This window comes from Toxotes jaculatrix, chromosome 14, assembly GCF_017976425.1.
Source record: "Toxotes jaculatrix isolate fToxJac2 chromosome 14, fToxJac2.pri, whole genome shotgun sequence".
Taxonomy (NCBI): Eukaryota; Metazoa; Chordata; class Actinopteri; family Toxotidae; genus Toxotes; species Toxotes jaculatrix.
Genome location: NC_054407.1, coordinates 21,752,637 through 21,779,316, shown reverse-complemented (window position 1 = coordinate 21,779,316; position 26,680 = coordinate 21,752,637). Strand labels below are relative to the sequence as shown.

Sequence of the window (26,680 nt, the reverse complement as noted above, 5' to 3'; positions counted from 1 at the left end):
ACCATGACGGGTGCAGGATCATTAGACTTGATACTATAGAGCCTGGATTTACTTTTCATTGAAGTGGAAAAGGTCGTCTTTTATGAGTCTTTCCTGGAAGGCAACAAAAATGATGACGTGTGGGTTTTTGCCGCAGTTTGTAGCTACTGTAAATGCTGTGGAAGAAGGAAAGGAGTGAGAACTGATGGGAATGGAGTGTGGTGCTGTAGGTGTCTTTGGAGAAGCTGAGTATACGGCAAACCCTGGAGAGAGTTTAGAATTTTCTGCACTGTTTGCAAGTTGGGAATACACACTTGGCTGAGGTTTGATCACCTCTGCAGGTGGTCTGAAGGACCTGATGACTTTCAGATCATAATGTACTTACTGTATTATTATATGTGTTTTTTCCCAAGATATCCACACAGACATTGCATTTTAATGCAAGGTGTAAATGAGGTCAGACTGCTGAATTTTTAAACAGAAAACTGAGTTAATAGTCTGTTATCTTTCTTGTTCGCTACCCTCGCACCACATTTTAAGTTTTTTCTTTCTTTCAGTCAATATTCAGTGCCTCAACACACTGAATATTTTTAGTGTTTCAGTACTTTCATTGCGCCTGGTGAAGACAGTGGTTGTGGCCTACAGTAGGTACCATTCCCCTTTCATGAGATCTGCTTCTCCCACTTCTTCTTTTCTTAAGATTCCAATACTGATGAGACGATCTTGTTTGCTTTTTTCTGTTGTCCTTGAGTGTTCATAAGAGTGACACATACATGTTTCCTAGTGAGAATTGGTGCAGGGACTGTATTTCCCTCCTTTAAACATTAAATAAGGTCAGCCAATAAATCAGACAGTCAATCATTGTGACGCAGGTGGAAGCCTCAAGCTCACACACTGCCCAGTGGACAGGTCAGCCTTGGCTTTTATTCTGCATCTGGCCCTTGACACTGATCAGTGTATGATGAGCACACGATGAGTGGATGTGCAACGAGGCCATCGGCGTGCAGTGCAACTCATCGCTACTGCGCCTGTTGAAGACAAAGGCACAAAATAGGCATCTCTAATCTCCCTGCTGAATGAATCCGAAACAAAGAGAGGAGGAACGCAGACATAGAGGCTTGGACACACATAGGATAAGCTGATTACCCAGGAAAGGAGGGAGGGCGAGGGAGACAGAGGGAGAAAGACAGAGGCATGCACGTGAACAAGAGAAATCCATACAGTAAGGGAGCACGAGGGCAGGGAAATAAAGGAGGAGGGGTTTGGGAAGAAAGGAAAAAAACAAGCGCACTCTAATGATGGGGTGCACAGACCGGAGAGAAAATGAAAAGAAACAGCGGAGGGAGTGAGGGAGGAAGAAAAAAGGTGAACGTTTAAAAGGAAGAGCCATGGCGCGCTACATAGAGCACGCGATAGGGAAATGAAGGGAATGCATATTTGCCTGTGATATCCTCCTTAGGAACGCGGCACAATCAAAAACAGGACATTATGCAAATGTGAGGCGGCTGCGGCAATATAATCGCTACCTGAGTCATTTCACCTGCTCTGCTCGCTAGTCGCTATATATACAAACGGAATTACACCCAATCCAGGTGTACGGGCTAAATATACAGCTAATTAAAATTAATGAGATTTACTTAGAAAAGAATATGCTCCTTTCTCTAAGCTGCTTATCCCTTCATGAGAATCTACTACACACAATGACACAGACACACACTCACACAAACACACACACACACACACACACACACACACACTTCGTTTTGATTCACTCTCCTCCACTTCGTTCTCTCACACTCTGCTAGTCAGACTATTAAGAAGCCTCAGTACGCTTGCACACACACACACACACACACACACAAACACTCTCTATCTGTCTGTCTTTCAGCTGGCTTCTCTCTCACACAGACTTAAACATGCCCCTTGTTCAGTGAACACGCGAGGTCTTGGCTGTATGTCGGCACACGCACACACGCACTCGCGAACACAGACACGCATTCACATAGATGCTTAGAGGTGCACGCACAAATGTGTAACTCGACGCCGACACACTGAGAAGCTGAGAAACAATTTCAGTAAAACACACATATATACATATTAATGCATGAGGACATGCGCAAGAGCACACATACGCACACGCACACACACACACACACACACCCACACACACACACACACAAGCATACTCAAATAGAGCTTTGAAGGCCCTCTAGTCTTTATTTAAACAAAAATACCCCCGTGAGCCAAGCTGTTGACTGCCAGGCGAAAAATTGTGTGTGTGTGTGTGTGTGTGCTTAGCTATCTGTGTGTATGCATAAGTGTGTGTGTTTAGCAGACCAGCCACTGCATACATATATGCTCCCCGCGCAGAGCACCAGCTTTGTATATAAACAGTGTTGGTATTTGATGTGTAACATTTTCCACGCCGCTTATGGAGATATTTTTTTTTTTTATCCGTAAGGTGGTTCCCAACGAGCGACGCTCCAAGTTTTAAGCAAAGTGCTGAGTAATTAAATGGCTCTTTGAGGAGTGGAGGTGTGTGTATGAGGTGGTGGTGGTGGTGGTGACGGTGGGGTGCTTGGGAAAATGACACAGCGCGAATTAATCACACACTTTATTAACAGACTTTGGATTCCGTGGAACACTTGTGTCTCCACTGCAGAGGTAGCTGAACCACACACACACACACACACACATGCACACTCTCCTCTTGTGTCTCTATCTCCCTTTCTCTCCTTCTGCTGCTTCATTGCTCAGCCTGGTGAGTACTTGAATGTCATTATGACTTTTGCTATCAAAAGCAAACAGCGGGGCTGGCTTGTAGAGTGCATGCCAGGCCTCCTGTTTTCCACGCTGAGAGTGCCGCAGCATGTCGAGTACTATTTTGATTATTCTTTCTTTTTTTTTTTTTTCGGCAAATGGACGAGCTTTTTCTTTTTTAATGACAGATTTATTGACAGAGCTCCTGCTGTGAGGCTCAACTGGCCCACGTGGTCTGGTTTGTGAATGGAAACCCCCCCCCGTCTTTATATTTACAGTAGCTTCTGTGTCAGTGAAGATGACTTCATATCTACCGGCAAATTCGATCCCATTTGCGTAATGCATCGACAGACGGCACAAGTGAACGATATAATTGAGTTAATGAGCTACACGCCCTTATCTGCTGTTCATTCATACGGGCAGCCCAAAGCGTGACAACTATCAGCCTTCTTACACAGGCTACTGTATGTTTGATGAGTCCCTTGAAGGGAGATTTGATAATGCAGTCGAACTTCCTCAAGGCAAACTGTTTTGATGTGTTAAGCAAAGAAGAAGGAGTTTATCCTCTGCTTTTCTGTTTTTTCTTTCCTTGTTCTCTTATTCTATGATGAATATTTAAATGTTATTGTGATTTATTTATCGCGGCTCAGTGTTCGGCTTCACAGAGCTATTTTCAGGTTGATATCTTCACAGGGAGGAGGGAGGGGAGGTATATAGACTTGTACATGGGAGGTGTCACGCTTGACTTTGTGACAGCGCTCCGTGGCATGCCTGGCAGAGCATTTTTTGCTGTTGTTTGAAGGGTTCGGTGACATTCTCTGGTTCCTCCCCTCGGGGGCGGAAAGAGTCAGAGCTGGCCTGGTTTCATCAACCTTCTAACACAATTTACAGAGGTTCTGTTTGAAGGTCGAAGAGAAAAGGAAGGGTCATTTACGTCATAGGGTCAGAGTCCGGTGGCACGATGGCTGCATGTTGACATTTCTTTGTTCTGTTGTGTGTTACACCTCGATGGAGCAGACATGAAATCCATGGCAACCTGGCATGACCTGCCATAGTGGAAACTGTTAAAGGGGATCTTATTTTAAGAATTCAAGAGAAAAGTTGTGTGCAACAGCAGGTAGCCAGTGCAGGATCTAAGCCAGTATCTGAAATCCATCAGTTTATCTGGAAATATATCAGACTGGTAAAACGTATCATTTGTAAACCAAAATGTCTTTAGTGTTCTTTAAAATGTGATATCATTTGGTTTAATTTTATCAGTACTACTTTACTGATACAGTAAACTTTGCAATCAAGGAGGTTTGCCAGTGATGCTTTAAGAGTTTAATTTAATTGATAGCCGGGATGTCAATGTTCCAAGAAAATCAAGTATCAGGTTTTTGAGGACAAGTCCAAGTCAAGTGAGAAGTTATACGAAAATCGAAAATAAAGACATAGACATTTCAAATCTGAACCATATTTTCCTTTTTTAGAATTGCATTGTTAGTATTTAATACATGGCCAACACCAAGTTCTTTAGTGCACAGGCTTCATAAGTAGATAGGATGCGAAGCACAGCCTATCTGACACTGGCTTGTTTAGTTTCAGCTTCTCATTTGTGCTGATTTGCTGATTTTCTTTATCTTATGTGTAAGCAAACTAAATATCTTTGGGTTTTTCAGTGTTGGTTGAACAAAACAAGCAATCTCATGACGCCGCCTTGGGCCATGGGAAATCGTGAAAAGCATTTTCACTATTTTCTGACAGTTTATAATTAAGAGAATAATAATCAGATTAATCACTGATGGAAATAATTACTGTAGCCCTAAATAATTCCTTACTTTTGTGGTATTTTACCACAAAGTCAAAGCTTGAGCCTTGATAATGGTTTTGCTAATGTGCACATCTCAAGTCAAATGAAGTATTTAGGGAGTCAAGTCTCAAGTAAGTCAAGTCCAAGTCAAGTTTCGCACTTCAAGTCTGCAGCTCTGGGTGAGACAGCACAATAATCAAAACGTTGGAGCCCCGCTGCAGCCATGTGTTCTGTTAAAGTGTCCTTGGCTAAGACACATAGCTCCCCACCCCCCACCCCCACCGGATCTGCTCAGTCATTGTGTTTGGCTTCGGCTTAGAGCATCAGCTAAATGGGCGACGTGTTAAGATGTGCAGTAATTCCATCTTCAGAAATCCAATCATTTTTACTGGCAGTTCCAGATTAGCTCTGGCCAGCGTGTCATAAATTGACTGGCACATATTCCCTAAACAATAGACGTCTGTCACAGCATATGTAGACACAACTACCAGTGGTTGCAGGGGACATGCAACCATAGTGAGGAAGTGACAACAGAAGAGAGGACGCGGAGGAGGCGATGTCTGTCTCTTGATAATTGTTTGTCTTTCAGTTTTGGTTCATCCTCACTGAACTACTGAGATCAAATTTCCTGCTAGAGCTGAATTTCTTACCTTCCTCCAATCAACCAGTGTTTAGAAATGAAAACTGAAAGCTTCACCTGAATCAAGTTTGACATTTTCAGTTTCAATCAAGAAAATACCTGATACAGAAACATCTATCTGCAAGCCACTATCAGACATATATATGAGCTATTAACTGTGTGTAAGGTCATTTGGTTTTACACGGACGTGCCAACTAAACAAATACCCCATTAACTATTCATAAATTCCTCATTAAATATTCCCATTAGCCTCATACTGTATATAGAAACAGATGCTGAGACATGCTAACACTCACACACAAATATCTGATTAACAAAACTACAGTGGCTCATGTATTTGAAAAGCACCTTACTGTCGGGAGGAGTAAAAAAAAACCATGCATTTATTTGACAAACATCATCATGCACATTATTCTTTTCTGCTTTGAAAACACACTGAAATAGGACCTTTAAAGCTCCACTTGGATACTACTAAGATAAATATTAATAATTCAGAGTGCCAGACGTGATAGGCAGTATGATAAAATAGCTATTTATACAGCAAGTTTCAAACTAAAGACACAAACATCTTCACTGTCAAAAAAGCAAATCCATTAAAAACAAGAAATAGAACAGGGATGCAACACCTGCCATTTGTCGGATGAATTCTCCCAAAGCTTCACATACATTTTTGAGCACTGGTGGCCTGAGGGGGAATCCCTAACCATGACAGTGTTAGTGCAGAGATTTATCCACAGAGAGATAAAGCAATGCAGCAGATTTTATGCAAGATTTGAGTTATGAAGGCCAGCAGAGGGTGGCGGTTTTTTGGGAAGTGGTCTTCTTTGCTCACGGGGATGACATTAAATTATAGCCAAAAGTAGTATATCCACGGTAGCTGGATTTTGAGATGTTTCACCTGTTTTCTGAGATTTTTCAATTCTGAGTTTAAAACATCTTCAAGGTCAAAAAGTAAATCTTAAATAGAACCGTGAACATTACACTTGATGTTAAGGAAGACTTAACAAGGAGTAGTTATCTCTGGAGCTTTTCTATAACATATGGACTCACACAGAAATCTGGTTTTCATGACAGAACAAGAGATTACCGCTGTGCCAGTGACTCTGTGAGGTCTTACATACGCACAGCAGTGCTTACAGCTCAGTGTCAGCATGCTGACATGCTCACAGTGACAATGCCAACATGCTGGTGTTTATGATGAAATGTTTGCCATGTTTTACCATCTGAGATTAGCTTGTCAGCGTGCTGACATTTGCTCACTAGTCCTACACACAAAGTACAGCTGAGGCTGATGGAACTGTCATTAGTTGTTCAAGTATTTTGGCGTTAAATTTTCACCTGATGGTGGCACTGCACGAAAAGTCATGGGATTACCAAGGCAAGGCAAGGCAAGGTTTATTTATATAGCACCATTCGTACACAAGGTAATTCATAGTGCTTTACAGATTACATTAAAATCATAGAATAAAAGCAAATCATATTACATTAAAATCATAAATAATAGATTAATAGAATAAAAGTAATATATTAAAACATTGGAGCAGAAAAAAAATAGAAAACAGTAAAATAATTAAGTAAGAAGAGTGCAGTTAAGACAATTTAAGAGAATGCGTCAGTAAAAAGGTGTGTTTTCAGGCCTGACTTAAATAAGCTGAGTGTTTGGGCTGACCTCAGGTATTCCGGAAGTTTATTCCACAAGTGAGGGGCAGAATAACTAAATCCTGCTTCACTTTGTTTAGTCCTGACCCTAGGAACACACAGTAGGCCTGTCCCTGATGATCTAAGGGGTCTGGATGCTTCATAAGGAACCAGTAAGTCCATGAGATATTTTGGTCCGAGACCATTCAGTGCTTTGAAGACCAAGAGTAGAACTTTAAACTGTATCCTTTGACTCACAGGAAGCCAGTGCAGTGATTTGAGGACAGGTGTAATGTGGTCCATTTTTCTGGTGTTAGTTAGGACTCTGGCAGCAGCATTTTGGACCAGCTGCAACTGTCTGATAGATCGTTTGTTTAGACCTGTTAGACCAAAGATATGATAGTTCTTCCTGAGGGGGACATGAAAGCCTGTACCAAATTTCATGGTATTTCACATCCCGTGTTTGTTTAGATATTTGACTTAAAACCACAAATACGAACCTCGTGGTGGCACTAGAGGAAAAGACAGACAAGTCATTAGGATTCATTCTCTAGGAAACTTAAACGTCTGTACAAAGGTTCATGGCAATCCATCCAATACTTTTCAGTATATATTGGAATATTTTAGTCTGGACCAAAGTGGTGGACCAGCGGAACAACATTTCCATCCCTAGAGCTATGCGACTAGCGTGGCTCAAAAACCATGTAAATGAGAAGTTTAATGTTTAAATGCCAGTGTATCTGAGGGACCAGCAATTACTAGAAAGCTAGTGATGATACAATTTTAAACAAAGAAAACAAATAATTGTTGAAAATTAAATCGTCGATGCAGCAACATGATGTCAGCATCTCCTCCTCCTCCACTTCTTCCCCCAGCCATGTTGTAGAATGCCAATCACAGGAGACCCTGTGTCCAAGCCAATAGACAGTCAAAAAATTACCATTTGGAGCGGAACCCGGCTATAAATGCGATTGGGCTGGATTTGAGTCTGCTCTTCCGGCTTTGGATTTGAATAGAATAGAGTCTGTCCTCTTCTCTCTTTTTTTTTCTTTTGCCTCCGTGGCTTCAGAAAGCAAGATTAGATAGAGGTAGGGAGGGAAAGAGACACACAAAGAGAGGGAGAGAAGCAGAGTCAGAAGAAACAGAGGGAAAATAAGAAATACTGAGCAAGAAAGAGCAGCCACGGGTCTTTAAAATTGCAAAAGCCTTAAAATAAATCTAAATTTAAGGCCCTGAAAATTGTGAAAATGTGTGAAATGTCTGTATTAGAGGTCTTATTTTTCCACCACTCTAGGACAAGTTTCTTTGTCCTGTGTGTCTCCTTTTAGATTATTTCTGAGTAGGCCCGGGTTAGCAGTACAATAGGCCGTGTAATGTTTTATTCATCATTTCTGCTTTAGTAAACAAAATTGGACTTCATGTTCCTTAACATAATTTCATGTTGTCCTTTTTATAACACTGCCCATTCATAATTTCAGGATTTTTATTAGCTGTACTGAATGGCAAATAAGTTGCTTTTGGCAGTTTTATAGCATTCTCGTCGTAGCGTTGTAAGATCTGTAAAACCCTCGCCACATTTTGACAATAAAGTAATTACCATAAACAAATGACACTATTACCAGGAAGATTGTCAGCCTCTAAGGGTCCCTGTGCTGCATTTTACACAGTGTCCTATCAAGTCAGATTTCACAAGAAATCTGCCAGATTCTTAACAACACGTTTGTATTAGGGTGTAAAAAACCAATTCCATAGTTTCTTTACCAGTCATAAATAATATTTGCGATCCTGATTTGTAAAAGTACAAAATGCTACAGAAGTGTAATGATGACATGGTTTGATTACATTTGACAAATTTTTATATATATATTGGTTTATTTACATACCAGTAAATAGCATTTGAGTCACGTTTCTTTCCATATAACTACATTATATCGCATATATGTCACATACATCATGCTGTTCTACTAACACTTTTCTGGCCATTGTTCAATGGCATAACTCAGTCAAGACTGTGTGTTTGTCACTGGGAAGTATTCACTGGAATCATACATGTCAATACAGTCTTATCCTTCTTAGTCTTCACCACATGTATTATGTGAGTCTGGGTGAACATGGACGTAAACTGCAACTTGACTCCCAACTGTGAGGCGGTAATTCTAGTTTTCTCTATTTATTTAAAAGTAGTTTTACGTTTTCTTTCTCAGATTAAGTTAATGTGTTAATGAGTTTCTGACCACCTGATGGATGTAAGTTCATTCTCGTTTTAGCTCAGTTTTTGATCTCTACCGACGCACATGAGGTACAGTCTAAGTCACAGTAGGTCAAGGACAGGCAAGACAAGACATAAGTGTAGAAAATGATATCCTATGGGTTAATTTGAAGGCAACTGGCTTCTTGTTTGAAGCTTCAACGTTTCGCCTCTCATCCAAGAAACTTCTTCAGTCCTTTTGGTTAGAGAGGTCAAACATTTAAACCCATTCCTTTCCTGCCTAGTAGGCAGTCCCCTGAGAGCAATTGAAACCACTTGATGGAGCCATTCACACTTTTGGGCAGCACCTGTTGAGCTGCCTCTAGTGGACTCAGCACCTGAGGGGGTGCTCCTTAAAATGCAGGTGGACGGCTGAGTCTTGACCGGAGGAGTTGGCTCGTCCGTTGGCTGGGCCACACACTTGTGGAGTGGCTGATTAGTCTCCCCTGTGTATAGGTCATAGTACTCCTCGTTGCATTTGACTGCATGGACCATGTCACGTAGTTTGTTTTTGGGAGTTTTGTCCATTGGGCGAACCAGTTTTTGTCTTAGGGCCTAAAACAAACTGGGATGTCATGTTTGGAGAAAATCCTCCTGATTTTCTCTGACACGCCTGTCACATACAGAACCACAATGTTTTTGCATTGGTTTGTGGTTTTCTTGCTGTTGGTGGATGTAGTGTTTCCTCTTGTGCCTTTAGTGGATTTGGTAAAGGCCTATTTAGGAAAGCTGCGGATGTGGAGGGCTTCGTTGTTATATGTGTGTTCTCTCTCTTTTCCCTTTGTTGTTTTGGTGGGGATATTTTCTACCCGGTGATGTAGGGCCAGAAATCATCACTGTGCAGAAAATATCCCCACCAAAACAAAGGGAAAAGAAGAAAACCACACAAACCAATGCAAAAACATTGTGGGGGAAAGGAACAGGTTTAAATGTTTGGCCTCGCTAACCAGTCTTTAGAACTGAAGAAGCTTCTCGGATAAGAGGCGAAATGTTTTCAAAGCTTCAAACAAGTCCAGTTGCCTTCAGATCAACCCATAGGATGACTATTACCTGGATGAATGAGAACCTATACAGACGTATAGAATTTTTCTTTTGAGAGAGAGAAAGGAAATTCAACGTCTTTTATTTTTTCGGCTGTTGCTCAGACTGAGTGAGAAACTTTAAGGCCCGAATGTGCTGTTGTGATCGGCATCTGTCTTCATTTTTGACATTTTATGTCCTATACGAGTGATCAATTAATCAAAAAATAACTGAGGGATTAACAGTAATGAAAACAAAGGTTAGTTGCAGCCCTACATGTGTTGCATTTAGACTGCACAAGGCAGCATTTCATTTCAGCAACACCAAGTGGCAGCAGGAGATTCATTAGCTCATTAGTGAGAGACTCATTAGCCAGAGTCATGTGATGTTGTAATCTTCAGTAATGTAAGTACTGTAATGTCAGTAATCTTTGCACTCCTCTGACCTGCATTTCTGCCAATTGGGTAGCTAGTGGGCAGTCAGGTGGCCGGACAGGTTGGGCAGCTTGCCTTCTCTGGACAGGTCGTTCAGTGACATCTTGCTGGTGTTTGTTTCTTGCACTTGAGCTTCGATTAATGTGCAGTTTTCCAAGCAGATTTCCCGCCACTGACATTGTGTTGCTTAATTAGGACAAATGTGACAGCTCTCAGTAGTGGAAATAGGACACTTTTTTTGCTGAATCCTGTGTGAAGAGTCTGTGATTTAAGCCGATGAGACGTGCACTTTTACATTAAAAATATTGCCTATAACTTCAAAAAGTCCTGAATTATTTGTTCTGAAACCTGCAGAGAGCCTGTGGAGGCAGAGACAGGGAGAGTGCTGCTGCGACTGAGGTCTGGGTTATTTCAGGATGGTTGTCTTGCAGTGTAATGTGGTTTGGCACTTGTGTGTCTAGTCAGGAGGAGATATATGGCTGAATTTGCCTTGAGTGGCTGGCTGGTTTCTGAATGGATGCGCTCTGGTTTCTCTGGCTGCTGATTGCTATGGTCAAGACTTTTCTCTGCTATTTTTCTTCCTCATTTTCTTCTCTGTATCTCCCTTTGTCTCATCTTTCCTGTATGCTTCTTATCCTGTCCTCCTTTCTCCATGCCTTTCTTAATTTTCCTCTCGTTCTCTTTTTGTTTGCCTTTTCTTCTCTTTGTTTTCCTCCTTTTCATATGCCTCCCAGTCTCTTTTATTTCTGGCCTCTCAGTTTCCTTTTTTTTCCTTTTCTGCATTATTTCCCCTTTCTCTCCTCTATCTTCTTTGTTTCTTCTTTTCTTCCTCATCCTCCTTGTATTATCTTTTCTCTTGATTCTCCCCTTCCTTTCATTCCCACGTTCTCCTCATTTCCTTCTTTCCTTTCAACTCTTTCCTTCCCTTTTATTTTGCACAGTCACCTTTTTTGGCTTTTGTATTTCTCTCTTCCTCCTTCTTTTTCTATATATCTTTCTTCCCTCTGTTCCCTATATTTCTCTCTCCTCCCCTCTCATCACTTTTAAGTCCCTTTCTCTGTTTCCCTCTCATCTTATTTCTCCCTCTTCCAGTCTCTTTGCCTTCCTCTCCTCCCTCCTTTCTTTCTCTCCATCTTTCTGCCTTTATCCACATCTCTCTCCTTTCCTGCCTCCTTCTCTGCTCTCCCTCTGTTTTTGTGCTTGCTGTTTTAGCATACTCTGCAGGGAGCACTCCTGCGATGCCAATTATATTGACTGAAGAAAAGGAGAAAGAGAAAAGGAAGGAGGGAGGGAGGGCTGGAAGACCTGTGCATTCGTGCACACAAAAACGCACAAATACACACATTCACTCTGATGGAGGGAATGAATTAGAAGGGACAGGGGCTTGAGAGCTCAGGAGGAGCAGAGGAGGAGGAGGAGGAGAAGGAGAGGAAGAGAGGGATGATGAAAGAGGGGGAGAGCTGGGAGGAAGAGGACAGAGAGAAATTGGAGGAGAGCGAATCCGTCTGTGAGTGTAATAGTCTCCCGCTGTCGAACCCGAGGGAATTCACTGACTGCAGAGGGGAGAGAGGTAGAGGGGAATGGGGGGGAGGAGGAGGAGGGGGGGGTTGTGCGTGCGATCACAGCAGAGAGGGAGATAGAGAGATACAAAGAGAGAGAGAGAGCAGAAACAGAGGTGGCGAGAAAAGAAAGATGACTTCAGTCCTTTCCTCTCCAAGCTGAGCTTGCAGGGCTCCACTCCAGGCAAATGTGGCTCGTGACATTAAATAAGATTCACCGTCATGACTGAGTGTATGAATGGAGAGCATAAGTATATCATAGTAATGTGCTGCTGCACAGTAGCTCAGCCCAGAAAACTACTTATAGTGTGTCTATGCAAGCCTGTGCAATGGATGTTTACACTGCATGCATTTATGTATGTTGTCGCTAGTCGGTGAAAATCTTTTCAACCAAATTACCAAAACAATATTTTCTCACTTACCTCTAGTTCAATGTAGCCATGCAAACAATTTTAGATTTATTTGTTGGGGTTTTATCATATCAGTCGGTGAGGTTTCTGCCTCCAAATCAGCACCTTGGTGGTGAATGGAGTTTCATTTCTGGTGCTCACAGCTGCTGAAAAATGACATTAAAAAAAAAATCCACAATGTGCCTTTCAAGAATTATGTCCCTCTCACTGAATGAACGTAACGGTTTTCTTCTGAAGAATTTAAATTATTTATTTTTCAGCACTACAAAAAATGCCATTCAATTCTATTGACGTGGGTTGGCAGACATCTCAAAGCTGGACCAAAAAAAAAACAGCGACTATCTACTTGGCTAGATCCTAAAAGAGTTAAATGAGAAGCTATTTCTTTTGTAATTTTTGTGAACTGACCATTTCACTTACCATTTTACAGTTAGTCAAAAGATTTCAAGCTTTTGTTTTGGTTTAGATATTTCCACAACCCCTTTAGAAGCATTTACAAAATGAAAAGTGATTTTTGCAAACCTGTGTGGGAGCTTCATTAGACAATAACGATGAATAAAATATCAAAAAATAAGCCCCTGCACCTCCTTCAGTTTTCTTCTTGAATGGCTAAATATGACACTGTCCTTCCAAGAAAAATTACAGAATCAGTTGTTTGAGCAAGTTCCCCAAAATATTTGTAACGTAGAAAACAGAAATCCTGGAAAGAGCAGAGAAAGAAAGAAAATGTTAAGGAAACTTTTACAAAACCCGTCAGATATATAGTGCTTGAAACTTCATCATGGTAAATCTACCAACGTAGGCCGTTTTTCATCGTTTCTGACGGTTTTAAATTGGGTGACATGAGTTTTTCAAATGACATTGATGGTACAGTGCACACGCATCTGCACAGTCTACTGTACATCCATCATGCGTCTATGCTTCCGCACACGAAGATATAGTGCAGGGTGTTTGGTGTTTACCCAGCTTTTTAGCTTGACATAAACCTTTATGATATAAATTTATAGCACACATTAGGGTCTGGGTGATATATCTAGCCTTTTGCCTTTTTATATGGGATATCAGATAGTTATGCTGCTGCCTAAATGATCGTCCCTCCCTGTCCTCAGTGGCAGAAAAACAGCTTGGAATACCTGCAACAAAATTTTACTCTCAAACATTGATTGCTTTAATTGTTCTCTTTTGTGTTTTCAAGCTAATTTTTCCATTTAAAGGCCTAATATATCCCAGACGTTGGCTTACCATTGAATCAGTAATGGGTCAACTTATCTTAGGGAGCTGCTAAGAGTTTTATTGTCAGGAAATGATTTTTAGTGTAGTTCACTCTAAGTGATGTTTCAGAGGTTTTTCCGCTGTGATGAGGATAAAATTTACATAGAAATACTGAGCAGTGACGAATTCAGTTTGAATACATTACAGTAAGTAGCATCAAATGGATGTCAGTTACATTAAGAAATAAAACAGGGCTTTTTATGAAAGTACAATACATAGTAGGTTAGTGAGGTTTTTTTTTTTCTTATGATTGACACTGACCAGAGTCGAATCTTTACCCATCTATTTATTATATTTACTGTAATGGCACTCTCATTATTACTTATATTATCCTCTGTGTGGTATGTATTTATAGTGTGTGTAGGTGTGCGCTGTACCTCGCTGTGCTCGCATTTTTTAAATCATTAGGGTCCTGGGGCCGTTGATTGAGCTTCCAGGAGATCTCCAGCAGAATGATAATTGGTTTCACTTCACTATAATTTCATTCGGTAGAAATTAATTAACGATTATGAATAAGGCTGGATATTCTAATCATAATTTGCATGTTCGTGATGTCCAAAAAGGAAAAGAAAAAAAAAAAACTGCACATGCTGCCAGACACTCCACATTGCCACTTGTACATCTGTGCATCTGTGTCTGAGGGCCATCATATACTACGATGCCCTGCCCGTATATTGCATCTCTCATGTCAAGTGGGTCACCAAATGGTCACAGGACCGCGCCAATTCTCCAGTGTTGGTGGCCATGACAGTTAGGCCCATGTGGAGTGACCCTAATTAGTCAATTAGCCCACGAGGGGCGCCCTGACGATGTCTGAAGCCTCCCTGCTACTCAGCGTGCACGCAGATAAAACCGCCACTGTCCAGCCTCTATTGTTCCACTGTCTGTGTTTGTGCTGCCATTGTTGGAAGCAGAAAGCCCCCTCCCCCCTCCTCCTCTTCCTCCTCTTCTTCATCTTCCCTTCCCTTCCCTTGCTCTTCCATTGATCTCCATTGTCTTGATTGGGAGTGACAAACCGTGGGGGCCATCTGAAAGGTTGCGTTCATTAGTGGACATTCGTCTTTACAAGATGTACACACATTCATACAGACATGATGGCTGAAGAGGAGGGGGGTACATTGCCACACATACATACATACACACATACAAATTGGCACACACTGAAGGACACACACGTATTTTCAAGTGGTCCCTGGAGAAAAGAAACATGCCTGGATACACGGAGGAAAGTGTTCCAGTACAATGAAAAACACACACTTCCAGTAAAGGAGAGGCTACTCTTGCATAACACACACACACACACACACACACACACACACACACACACACACACACACACACACACACACACACACACACACACACAGTATACACACTTTACTCCCATATTAACATTTCTGCCTCTCTCAACTCTGCTGTGTCTTTCTGTGCTATTTCCAGGGAGACACACAATCATATACAGTCTCCCATACACGCTCCCCCTTCATCACACACACACACACATGTGCACACACACACACACACTTCTAAAAACTCTTTTGTCCTTTCATGTCATGTTGCTGAGCAGACAGAGACGCTGAGAGAAGAAAGGAAAAAGGCCTGTCTGAAACAAAACAAAAAAACATCCAGTAGAACATCCAGTCTCATGTAACTCAGCAACAATTACATGACAAGAAGAGAGGACACGTTTATTTGTGATTTCAAGTGGAAGCAGCCAGAGAATAGAGTTGACATGATACCAAAGAAACTGACTTCACGAGCACCTGCAAGTATCACGGTTTGTAGTGTGAGGGTATCAGGAAAGGTTTCTAACAATCCTCTAATTGTGCAGTCTTAAAACACTGCGTGCTTGACTGATTACTGAAGTAATTTCAATGGATTTCTGATCAAATCTGCACTGACAGCAGTCTAGAAGAGGGGTGACTGAAATTATGAAAGCTGTTCTTGTAAAGAGAGTGCAGCTTTCAGTTGAAACAAACCAGTTTGTTCAACATGTTGTCTGGCCATGTCTGAAAGTGTTTATACCTCTTCTGAGTGTCCACACTCAAAGGTAGGTCAAAAAGCCTGGCATTATAGCCTCCTCTGAGTTGCATCACACTGCATCTCTCTGCAAGAGCTCTGTACCTCTCTCTCTTTGTAGTCTCGACCCAGTAAATCGTACAAATAGGGATAATAGCACACACTTTTGGACTGTCTCTTCTCAAGGGCATTCATGGTGTTGCACTTGTTTGTCGTCACGAAAAGTGATGCAAGTAGTTGAGGGACGACTGAAAAAAGAGATCTTGAGATAGAAGTTGAGACCCTGCCGGCACTCTTACCTTAACACACCTGCTGGTTGGATTGTTTGTTTCAGAAAGTCACAAAAACTGTTGGACACAACCCCCTCAGTTTCAGCTTTGTTTGAAGCATACTGACAGCTTAAAGCTTACTCCAGATGTACAAAAATCTGTCTTAAAAGGATTTCCGTTCTTAATTTCCAGTGTAAATGATCTTCCAGTTGTATCTTATTTCTGTGTTTATGCTGGTTGCTAATTACAAGAAGTAGTACAGAAACCCAGTGATATGTTTGAGGTCATTTTAAAACAGTGTGGTGATTAGCTAGTAGTTTGCCCAACATACAGCCATTACAAGTTTATTTTTCAAAATTAAGGAAATTTGTAAAATGTTCCTGTGAGGAGGCGCCCTGGTGCTGCATCGGTTTAAACTTCTCACCATGAACCACAATGCCCCTGGTTAGAATTTCTGCTTGAATTCTTTTATTAATGAAGAAAAGGATAAAGTGCTCAAGCAATCTTTAAAAAATGTTCCACTCAGTACATATCTATACAAATATTGGATAATATATTGTTGTCAGACTTCTTTTATTCTCAAATGTTATTAGGCAGTGTAGGCTATTATATTTTGTATTGCCATGATTTTCACAAAATGCTCTCGAACATAAAACCTTTGTGATAGTTTCTTAAATGAGTGCACCGTTTCCCTTACTGAGGGAGAATCTGGGATCCATCCATTATTTCATAACCGTGTTTGTGTACTAACAATTCTGCCAGAACCCTCTATTTCTATCTCGGCTCTATTTATTTATTCTACAACCTCATCTTGGACATTGGACGGCATTATGCGTCACTAGCTGTTGATTTTGGCTAACGTCATCCATTAGCCACCTAACCTTGTACCCTCGCGATTTTAAAACCCCACTTGATTGAGAGCCCTGTGTTTTTGTTGGTGCCACAGGATGACATTTCAGTTATGTTCTGCATTTTTCCAGGAGAAACCTCCTGTCTGTTTTTGTTTGGCGGATGGACCTTGAAAGCAATAGAGAGACAGAGTGCAGGTGTGCGTTTGTGTCTGTGCGCGCGTGTGTGTGTATGTGTGCGCCGGTGGACGACAAGGGCGACTCCATTTCTTAGGTCAAGCTTCGGGTCACCTCGGTTGCCCTGGTAACCCCGTTCTGGCTGGGTTGCTTGGCAACAATCCTCTTTTGTTCCAAATGATTTAATTTGAAGCATATCTTCCCTCGTCACCCTTGGCTCACTGGCTCAGCCCTCTCCCTCTCCCTCTCTCTTTCTCTCCCTCCCTCCATCTCTCCCTTGTTCACTCTCTTCCTTCATCCTTCTCAGCCTCTCTCTGTTGCTGAAGCTTTAGGACTATTCCCCTTTTTCTAATCTCAGCCTTTCCCAGGGCATCGAGAGCTCTATCCTTCCTGTGCTTGGTGTATAAGTCCTTGCTGTTATCGGGAGGTTTTACGAGTTGATAGGTGTGTGTGTGTGTGTATCGTAGTGTGTGTGTGCAGTTTGAAGGTGGTGCCTTTGCTTGCCTCTGTGTATCAGTGCATATATGTTTATGTATTTTTGGGCATGCTATTAGAGTTTCAGAGTGTGCGTGCCTGCGTGTGTTCATGTGCATGTACATTGTGGTACAAAGAATATCACGGTATCCATAAAGTCCAAATATTTTTAACATTATCCAAGTGTGCAGTTGTTCAATATGTCATTCCAAAACCATGGGCAGTGATCTGCTGCTGGCTGTAACAGCCTCCACTCCTCTGGGGAGACCCTTCACGAGATTTTGGACCCTGGCTGCAGGGATTTGTTCCCATTCAGCCACAAGAGCGTAAGAGAGGTCGAGCGATGATGTGGGGCACAAAGTGAAGTCCAAGAACTTGACCTTATGCTGTGCAAGGGCTCAAATGGGTAAAGGCCTTCCCCAAACAGCGTCCACAAATTTGGAAGCACCCTGTTGACTAAAAAGTCATTGTACGCTGCAGCATTAAGATTTAAATTTATCAGAACAGCCTCAAACCAAAAGGCACAGGGCTGTCCACATACATTTGGCATAGAGTGTTGTAATATGGCAAATTATGCAAAATCGCATACAAAATAAATGAACTGATTCTCCACACAGAGAGTTGTGTTCTATGGTTATGTTTTAATCCAACAAAACGCTTTATACATGTAAAACTAAGACTTCAGTAATTAATTTTGTGAGTTTTTAATCACGTTTTGTTCAGAATCATTAATCCAATGTCAAAACATGATTTCACCGAAAGACAAGCTATGACATTAAATTATCGCCCACGCTCATTGCACATGCACATTCATTTCGTGTGCATATAAGGGAGTGTGTGTGTGTGTGACTGCAACACACTTGTATTTCCCAGAACAGATCAGAAACTTTTTTTCCAGCCTTCTTGTTATTGCTGTTTTGAAAGATGGATGTTGTCTGTACAAAGAGAGAGAGAGAGAGAGAGGGGGAGAGAGAGAGGGAGAGAGAGAGAGAGAGAGAGAGAGAGAGAGAGAGAGAGTGGACTAAAGAGAAAGAAAGGGAGAACAGATTCTGAGGCTACCCATAACGGGTCTGGTGATCTTAGTCAAAAGGGCAGACTTCTGGTAATTGACTACTCATTTCTTTAAGTGGCCTATTGGCAGGGGCAGTCAGTGCATTTGCCAAGGCATTAAAGATTTCACTCTCTTTATCTTCCTCTGAGTGTGTGTGTGTGTGTGTGTGTGTGTGTGTGTGTGTGTGTGTGTGTGTGTGTGTGTGTGTGTGTGTGTGTGTGTGTGTGTGTACAGATGGACAGATAAAGCCTGGCTTTCTTTTTTTCTTATCAAATGATAATTCCTTGCGGTGGGGGGGGGCGAGGTTCTTTGGAACTGTGCAGCATTAAATCAGAAACATCTCTCTCTCTGTCTGTGTCCAGTGGGTTCCAAAGCAGTTTAAAGGGCGTTACAATAAATGGTTATAACAAATAAACTACAGTTAAGTTATGGTTAGAGTAAGGCAAGTAAATATTTAAGGTCAGGGGAATGTTGTGGTTACGGCCTTTGATGGGGCATGAAAGTCCACCACCCCAACCCTCCACACCCATACTTTCTGCCTAACAATGTATAGGGAACACAACCTCCTTGGACCTTAATGTTGTCACTGGGCATAAATGGTGAGATGCAGAATTGTTTGGTATGAATGTAATTCCTAAGATACGAGGCTGTCCAGAACTTTTATTATTTGATATGGTTATACACCTTAGTAGGCATCAAATATGCAGTTCCAAAACCCAAAGACATGTGGTGAATTGAAGGTTTTCGTGTGGTCGGTAATCCAGCCTTGTATATGCCTCGAGGTTGTTCTAGGATATATCCCTTTGCCGCCGGTCAGTAAGAGACCAAGAAAACAGAAAAACCCTAAATGTGAAAGATACCAGCTCGATTTGAACAGTTTCTGACGGCTTGAGTGTTAACCAGTATTAACCAGCTGTACTTAAGAATGAGGACGGTAGATTTGTCCCCCATCAGTTACAGTAAAGAGGAAATGAATGAGTGATTACATGGTCCGATAACTCTCTCAGCACGCTTCTTGTTCTGAGAATGACTCAAAAAAAAAAATCCGGACCTATCCTTTAACTCTTATCAGCTCCCACTGTTGCTCTTTCTTTCCACTTTTCCACTTCTGTCTGAATCCCCTCATTCTGATCTTTTCTCCATCCCTCTGTCTCCGTTTTGACTTTCTGTCTATTCTGCTCTACTTCCCTCCAGTGTGCTCTCATTGTTTTTTTCTGCTTTTCCAGTCTTTTTGTCCCCTTTCTAAGTCACCCTGTCATCTCCCCTCATTGCTCTCATCTATCTATATATGCTTATTTCTGCCATGTCCTTCGCTCACCTCTCACTCTCCTTTCCTCTTTCTTTTTCTTTCCCTCTATTTTTCCCCTGTGCTTTACTCTCTCTCTCTCTCTCTCTCTCTCTCTCTCTCTCTTTCACCACTCCAACTCTCTGTCTTTTTCTTCCTGGCAAATCATTATTCTTTTTCTTTTGTCAGCAGTGATGCTGCTGCCCTTTTCTGCAAGCTGAACCCCTCACTGTCTCCCCCCCCGCATCTCTCACCCTGCACTCTTTTCTTTCTCATAGCGCCGTTCCAGTGGCAGGGTGGGGCGGCCGGGTTGGCGCCTCACTGCTGCTGCAACACACTGCTGGTCTGCGATGGTGGTGGTGTGTGTTTGTGCGCGCGTATGCGCTGGTGTTTTGGCGGGGGGGGGGGGGGGGGGGGGGGGGGGGGTGTCTAGCTTCTGGATGAGGAGGTGGTGGGGGATCGTCTGAGCTTTGAGCTAACTATGTTTGACAGGCAGCAGAGGAAGGGTGGGGTAGCAGGGTCGGTGCTGCTGGAGGTGGTTGGAGGAGGTACTTGATGGAGGGTGGGGGCTTTTTTGGGCTCCACAAATCCCCCGCAAACCCTCAGCCCTGAGAAAAAAGGCGGGCTGAGGAAAAACCAAGGACTAAGGAGTTTGTTTGCGCTAAGACGGCAGGCAGGGGTGCTGAAATCCCAAATACACAGCCCAGTCCTCCCCACCCACCCTCCCTCTTCACTTCCCCACCCACCCACACCCCTCAAAGATTATAAGAAATTTGTTCGGCGCCCCAAGATGACAATGACAGGACAACAGAATGAGAATCGCAACAACCGTACTCTATTAAAGGCTGCGAAGCTGCGAAAATCAGGCGGAAAACAAAGCCTTTCGCTACACCCGCTTTGCTCCGCACTTCACAAGCTAGAGAAGTGTTTGTCTCGCAGAGAAAAGAAGGGTGGGGGGTGCTACTTGAAAAAAAAACGGGCTTGTTTTACATTGCAGATGTTTTGTGTGATTGTGGGGTTTTTTTTACTTTTGCTGGGCAAATTTTCAAATATCTGGTTTGAATGATTCAGAACAGGCGGACAAGGGAGGGGAGCGATGGAAGAGAGTGGGGGAGAAGGATGAAAAAAGAGGAAGAGGGTGGGGGAGAAGGGAGCTTGTAGAGGGTAGAGGTGGGCAGAAGGGCATGCACACACATATGTATATGCTCATAGATACACACACACACACACACACACTTACCCAGGGGGATGGGTGGTAGCCGGGGACAGCTGGGCATAGATGGATAGTGTGGGGGAGGTTGCTCTGTATGTGTCTTTCTGAAAGTGTCCTCTGTGAGTGTTTGTGAATATTTGCTCTATGTGTCAAACTGTATATAATGTATTTTTAAGCACATTTTTACGTATTTATGTGAACCGCTGAGTGTAGGTGTCGTTTGTGCTTGACAAATGTGTATGTCTTCCTGTCTGTATCTTTTATGAGAGTGTGTGTGTGTGTATGTCTGTGTGTGCGTGCCCCTGTGTACAATTTCAGGGGTGTGCGTCAGCATGCTTGCAGCGTGTGCGAGTGGGTGCCTGTGTGTGTGTGTAATGGCCTGTAACATACCATGCCGTATCAAACCGCACACTGCTGGCTGACTTTCCCATCAAATATGTACAGCATCAGCGGCACCATGACACATGGCTCTGTCTGTCACACACCAAAGCACCGCTCTCTGTGCAGCTACAGTAGAATATTGACACACACATACCAACAGCGCACATGCCAACATACATGCTCATATCCTCAACCACATCAGACACATTCGTCGCCCCACACACAAACAGATGAAGTCCTCCCTGCAAAAACAAATACAACGGCACTCGAGCACAAACACTCGCGTGCAAACAAATCCACACAAGCATCGCTAATAAGCTTTTTGAGCCTCGCACACACATGAAGAGGCGTTCACATACGTTCAACACATTCAGATAAACACGCAGATAATAATCTCATCGCACGAACACACATACAATTAGCCCAGACTTACATGCAGAAGGTGTGCACACACACGCTTCTATAACAGTAAATAAAGTTCGTTAACCCGCGCTAATTAGCAGCAACATGGTAAAGCCTCCCTGGGAGAACAAAAAAAAGGAGGGAAAGAAGGAATTAAGGATGGGAAGAAGTAGACGACTGTATCGGGCGGGGAGGAGGGGGGAGGAGGCTCGACAGAAGGGCGAGGAGGTGAAGGAGGACAAGGGGAAACCAAGGAGGACATTGGGGCAGATGGAGAGGAGGAGTGGGGGAAAAAGATAGAGGGAGACAGATGGAGGAGGAAGGAGGAGAGGGGGTGAACATGGAGATGGCCGAGGTGGTTTGAATTTTTCACTGCCTGTTCCTTTTAGACGGTGAAACTGGTGGAATCAAGAGGAAGCTGATTTTTATTAAAGGAATAGTTCAAGATTTTGAGAACTATCTTTACATTCTTCTTGAGAGTCAGATAAGACGATCGATATCAATCTCGAGTCTCGAGTGTGGTACCAGTTTGGAAAATGCACCTATCAACACCTCTAAATTGGTCTTATTTACAAATTGTATCTTTACTTCACCCGGGCCGGAGCTCTGAGATGTTGGATATGGATCTTCTCTTCTAACTCTCAGACAGAAAGCCCCTTTTCAAATATAAAAAATGTTGAATCATTCCTTTTTCTCATCTTTGGCGAGCCCTCGAGCTCCTCACGCTTCCTCTGTTGTCTCATTGGCTTCTCGTCTCCCCTCCCTCCTGTTTTTCACACACACACACGCACTGTTTCCCACCTCGTTTTATCACCCACCCTCCTATTCATACCCTTATCCATCCATCTTTCCCTCTCTCCTCCTCCTCTATCTCCCTCCCTTGACTTGATATCCCAGTCAGCCTTCTACCTCTTGCATTCTCTCACCTTGTTGCCGGCTAGGAAAAGTGTAAATTGTGTTGCTTTAAATACCCGTGTCTTCCTCGAGCTTACAGCTTGAGGGGGGATGTGGAGGAGTGGAAGTGAGGAGAGAAGAAAGGAGAGCAAGCCACAGTATTTAACTAACGCCTGCTAAGGATAGATAGGTCTCTCCTTTCATTTTTCTTTTTTTTTTCTTTTTTAGCTTGGGTGTTTATCCTGACTTAACCGTTTAAACTCTACCTGAACTTAATTTCCCCCCTTTAACTTTGCTCTTAAGTAGCTTCAAATGTAAGAAGAACAGCTGTATCTGAGGCTTATAGGGGTCATGCGCTACTTGCAAGTGATTTTGTTTGTGTTTGTATGAACCGGTTTGGACCGGCGGATGGGTTGGGTGTACCACATTATGGTGCATCATATAATTTGTCAACCACAAAAAAACTTTTTATCATCATATTTCAAATAGTCAAATGTCTCTGGCACCGATCTTAATGCCCACAGCAGTTGGCCTCACCCATCTGACCGTACAGTGACTGCTGAAGTCGATTTGAAATATAGCGAAATGATTAACAAATTATCCTTATGCAATTAAATTGTACCCACACAATTCTCCAGTTAAATTAAACCAAACTTAACTGTGATTAATATTTGACAGGAATAGCTAACAAGTTTGGTGCTGTGCTCATATACTTCACAACATAAAGTGAGCTTGCATCAGCGGAGCTTTAGATTTAAGATGCAGAGTTCTGTGTGATCATCATTAAAACAATTTAGGCCTTATGCTCAATAAGAGTGAGACTGGCCTTGATTTATTAGCTTGCATGAATTGACAAAGCCTACAACAGTTTACTTAACTGCAGTGGTTTTTCACATTTAGATTCCGTAGTTTCATGGGAGTCCTAATCAGTCAGACTGAATTATGAAGAACTGCGTATAATACGATGCCTAATTTATCAAGAATATCTCATTTTGATATGAAACTGAAGCTATATTAAAATCTGACCTTGTGGATTTGAATATTTTACCCAGTGTAAACATTAAACAAATTTAATAAAACAACGGCACAAGCAGATAGAGAGTAATCTATGTGATGATGTGCTACAAATTGGAAAGTGAAAATTATTTTTTCAACATATCTGACAAGTGTTTAATAGGTAAATAAAGGAGGAAAAAATACTGTTCAACAGTTTTAAGAAGTCTGTGTTGCTCAGTGAGCAGAGGATGACATGACCAGGGGAAAGGCAGGGTCTGCCATTCAGTCCACCGATGAAAAAAAGTAGTAACTGTGGAATTTGCTGGGGATAAATATTTTATCATGTAAAGGATTTTTTAAAATGTGTCCACTTAACAAGCGGATATCTCCCCAAAGTGTTAATCGCTGAAGGTCCACAGATTGACAGTTGAAGTTGTTTTACCAGCACAAATGTCACACTGAGCCGTGAACACAGGTTGCTCTTGGTTAGGAATGCCAGGACTCTGTGGTGGCCGAAGACACAACATGAGTTTGGCTAACTTGTCAGATCTCATTGCGGTTGGCTTGATGGGTGATGCACTGGGACAGCCAATTTACCCAAAGTGTTCATGCCAAGTAGAGGAGCTCTTGTGATCCGCCGCAAGAATTATCCCAAGATGCTATTAAAGGAGACACTAATCCGTGGTGCACTTGACCACACATTGAGTCCTCAGCCATCATGGTGCTTAGACGAACTAACCACAAGGTCAGAGCTGCAGTAAAACACAGCAGAGAGCGACTTACTCTGACACGAAAGGCTCTGGAAGTCTCAGAGTGCAATTTGAATCCAGCCGGCAAACAGCAGCTGTACCTTTAAGAGCAGTTATTGCTCCGAGTCCTCCTGGTGCAGAGGCAAACTTAATGCTTTTTTTTTTTCTTCTAATAACTGATGTTTTCTGAGGTGCTGAACTGGCCATCCAACTCCCAAATGACAAAAAAAAAAAAAAAGAGGCCCGTAGTTGCTGCCTGCTTCTCTAAGCTCATGTACCGCAAATGTGTGTTTTTGATGCTACATGCAGTTAGTTTGCTCGCCTCCTCTCCTGCATCCTTTTTCCCGTGTCCCCCCTCTTTCATGTCTTGATGGGAGTTCCGCCGAAGCACACTTAAGCAGATGTTCTTCCTGCAGAAAAAAAAAAAAATCAATTCCACCGCCGGTGCAAGGATGTGATAACGCTCCACGCCGAATATAAACCTGTCTCCCGCTTGACAATTTGGTTCCAATTAAACTATTTATACACGCCATCTTTTCAGGGGTGAGGAGACCGCTTTGAGGCATATCTTCTTATGAGATGTTCCTTCTGTTGGCTTGGTCTTGTTGTCAATTATGCCACATTTTTGTTTTGCTTGAGATTAGGTTGAGTGAGCACTGGCACGTTTTGAAGCGAGCAGGAAGGGAGGGGAGCGCAAAGCACGGTTGGGTGCACTCAAGGCCGCAATAACTTAGCACGGCAAGAAGCGCGGCAGCGGCCATGTTCGGCATTACTTGCCGTAACGAAGGGCTGCATATTTTAGTATACGTCTCTTGTTCTGATTCATGTAATCGTCTGCAACGCTCACTGAATGCAAAGAGCAGAATTAGCCTACACCTTCACCCGTTATCAAAGGAGCGCTGTTAAATACCATAATTTGAGCCAATTTGAATACTGTTACTCACCCTGACAGTTGTAGTTTTTGTGGTGCAGCAGCTTGAGCTCCTGCCTTTAGAATCCCTTCATTATGCTGGGTCATTTGTATTCTCTTTCTCTTTCCCTCTGACCTGCTCATTTCCATAATGCCTGTCCCATTCGAGCTTGTTCTGTACCAGCGGATACATATGCATGACGTTAAAAACTGACACAGATATCGACAAAAGAGGGTTACAACGGCATTAGAGGTATGAGACAATGCGCTTGTTGTTGCTTTGACCTGTCGAGAGCCACTGTCTGTCGTGGTCTCTTCATCTTTGCTGGTCCCTCAGGTCGTGCAGTCTCTGGATACCAGGGCTGCTACTGACTCATCGCTCTTACATTGGCCTCGCAGTCATACAACCAGATAGCCATTTGTCTGCTTTTTTTTGTCCTTCTGACAGTATGCGTGTGTACGTGTTTGTGTATGTGTGTGTGTGCGTGCATGCATTGTGTCTGTGCTTTCAGAAAGACAGATAGAGATATATAGATAATCTGACAAGCAAAGAAAGAGATGGGCGGGGGGAGATAGAGAGAAAGAGAGAGAGCGAGGCGAGTAATGCATTTTGTGCGTTTATCTGATTTGTGTGTTGGTGTGTGCTACTGTTTTTGCTTGTATTTTCATATAAGTGCAGCGTCTCTCTGACTTGTCTATGTTGCTTTTCCATTGTCTTATGATTTTCTCCCTCTCTCTTTCTCTCTCTCCTGTTACCTAGATGAGGACCCGTTGCAGCCAATGACCTCAGATGAGACGGTGTCTGTGGGGGGCACGGTGACACTCACGTGCCGGGTGGCAGAGAGCGACAACTCCTCACTGCAGTGGTCCAACACTGCGCAGCAGACTCTGTACTTTGGAGAGAAGAGAGGTGAGAGGGAGAGAGGGGTGGAGAGAGACATGAAATTACTAAAGAGAAATGATGAAAGTGTCCTATCGCCTACAAAATGCATCCAAACACTGCTAATTTATGTTTTGGAGAGAACGTAAATGTTTACAGGCAGTGTTTTTGCCAGTCCAGAAAATGCGATCTATTCCTATACCTCAGAGATGTTGGAAGGAAGAGTCTGGCCTAAGTACGCGTCTTGGCGAGACAGATGCATTAATAACATTTCAACATCTGGCTAGAAAAGTGTCTTAAGGAATTGGAATTCAGTCCATCACCAATGGTTCCTGAATGCATTTTACACTGTTGATATCAGATGAGATATTCAGTCTGTC

At 42.6% G+C, this 26,680-nt stretch overlaps 1 protein-coding gene across 4 annotated transcripts in view; it reads left to right on the top strand.

Moving 5' to 3' along the window:
- Nucleotides 1-26,680, top strand: part of cadm3 (cell adhesion molecule 3) — a 78,817-nt gene that overhangs the window by 8,402 nt on the left and 43,735 nt on the right. For all 4 annotated transcript variants that reach the window (XM_041055607.1, XM_041055605.1, XM_041055604.1 and 1 more), the window contains exon 3: nt 26,181-26,330. In XM_041055607.1, coding sequence (XP_040911541.1) covers nt 26,181-26,330 — 150 coding nt within the window. The remainder of the gene's footprint in view (nt 1-26,180; nt 26,331-26,680) is intronic.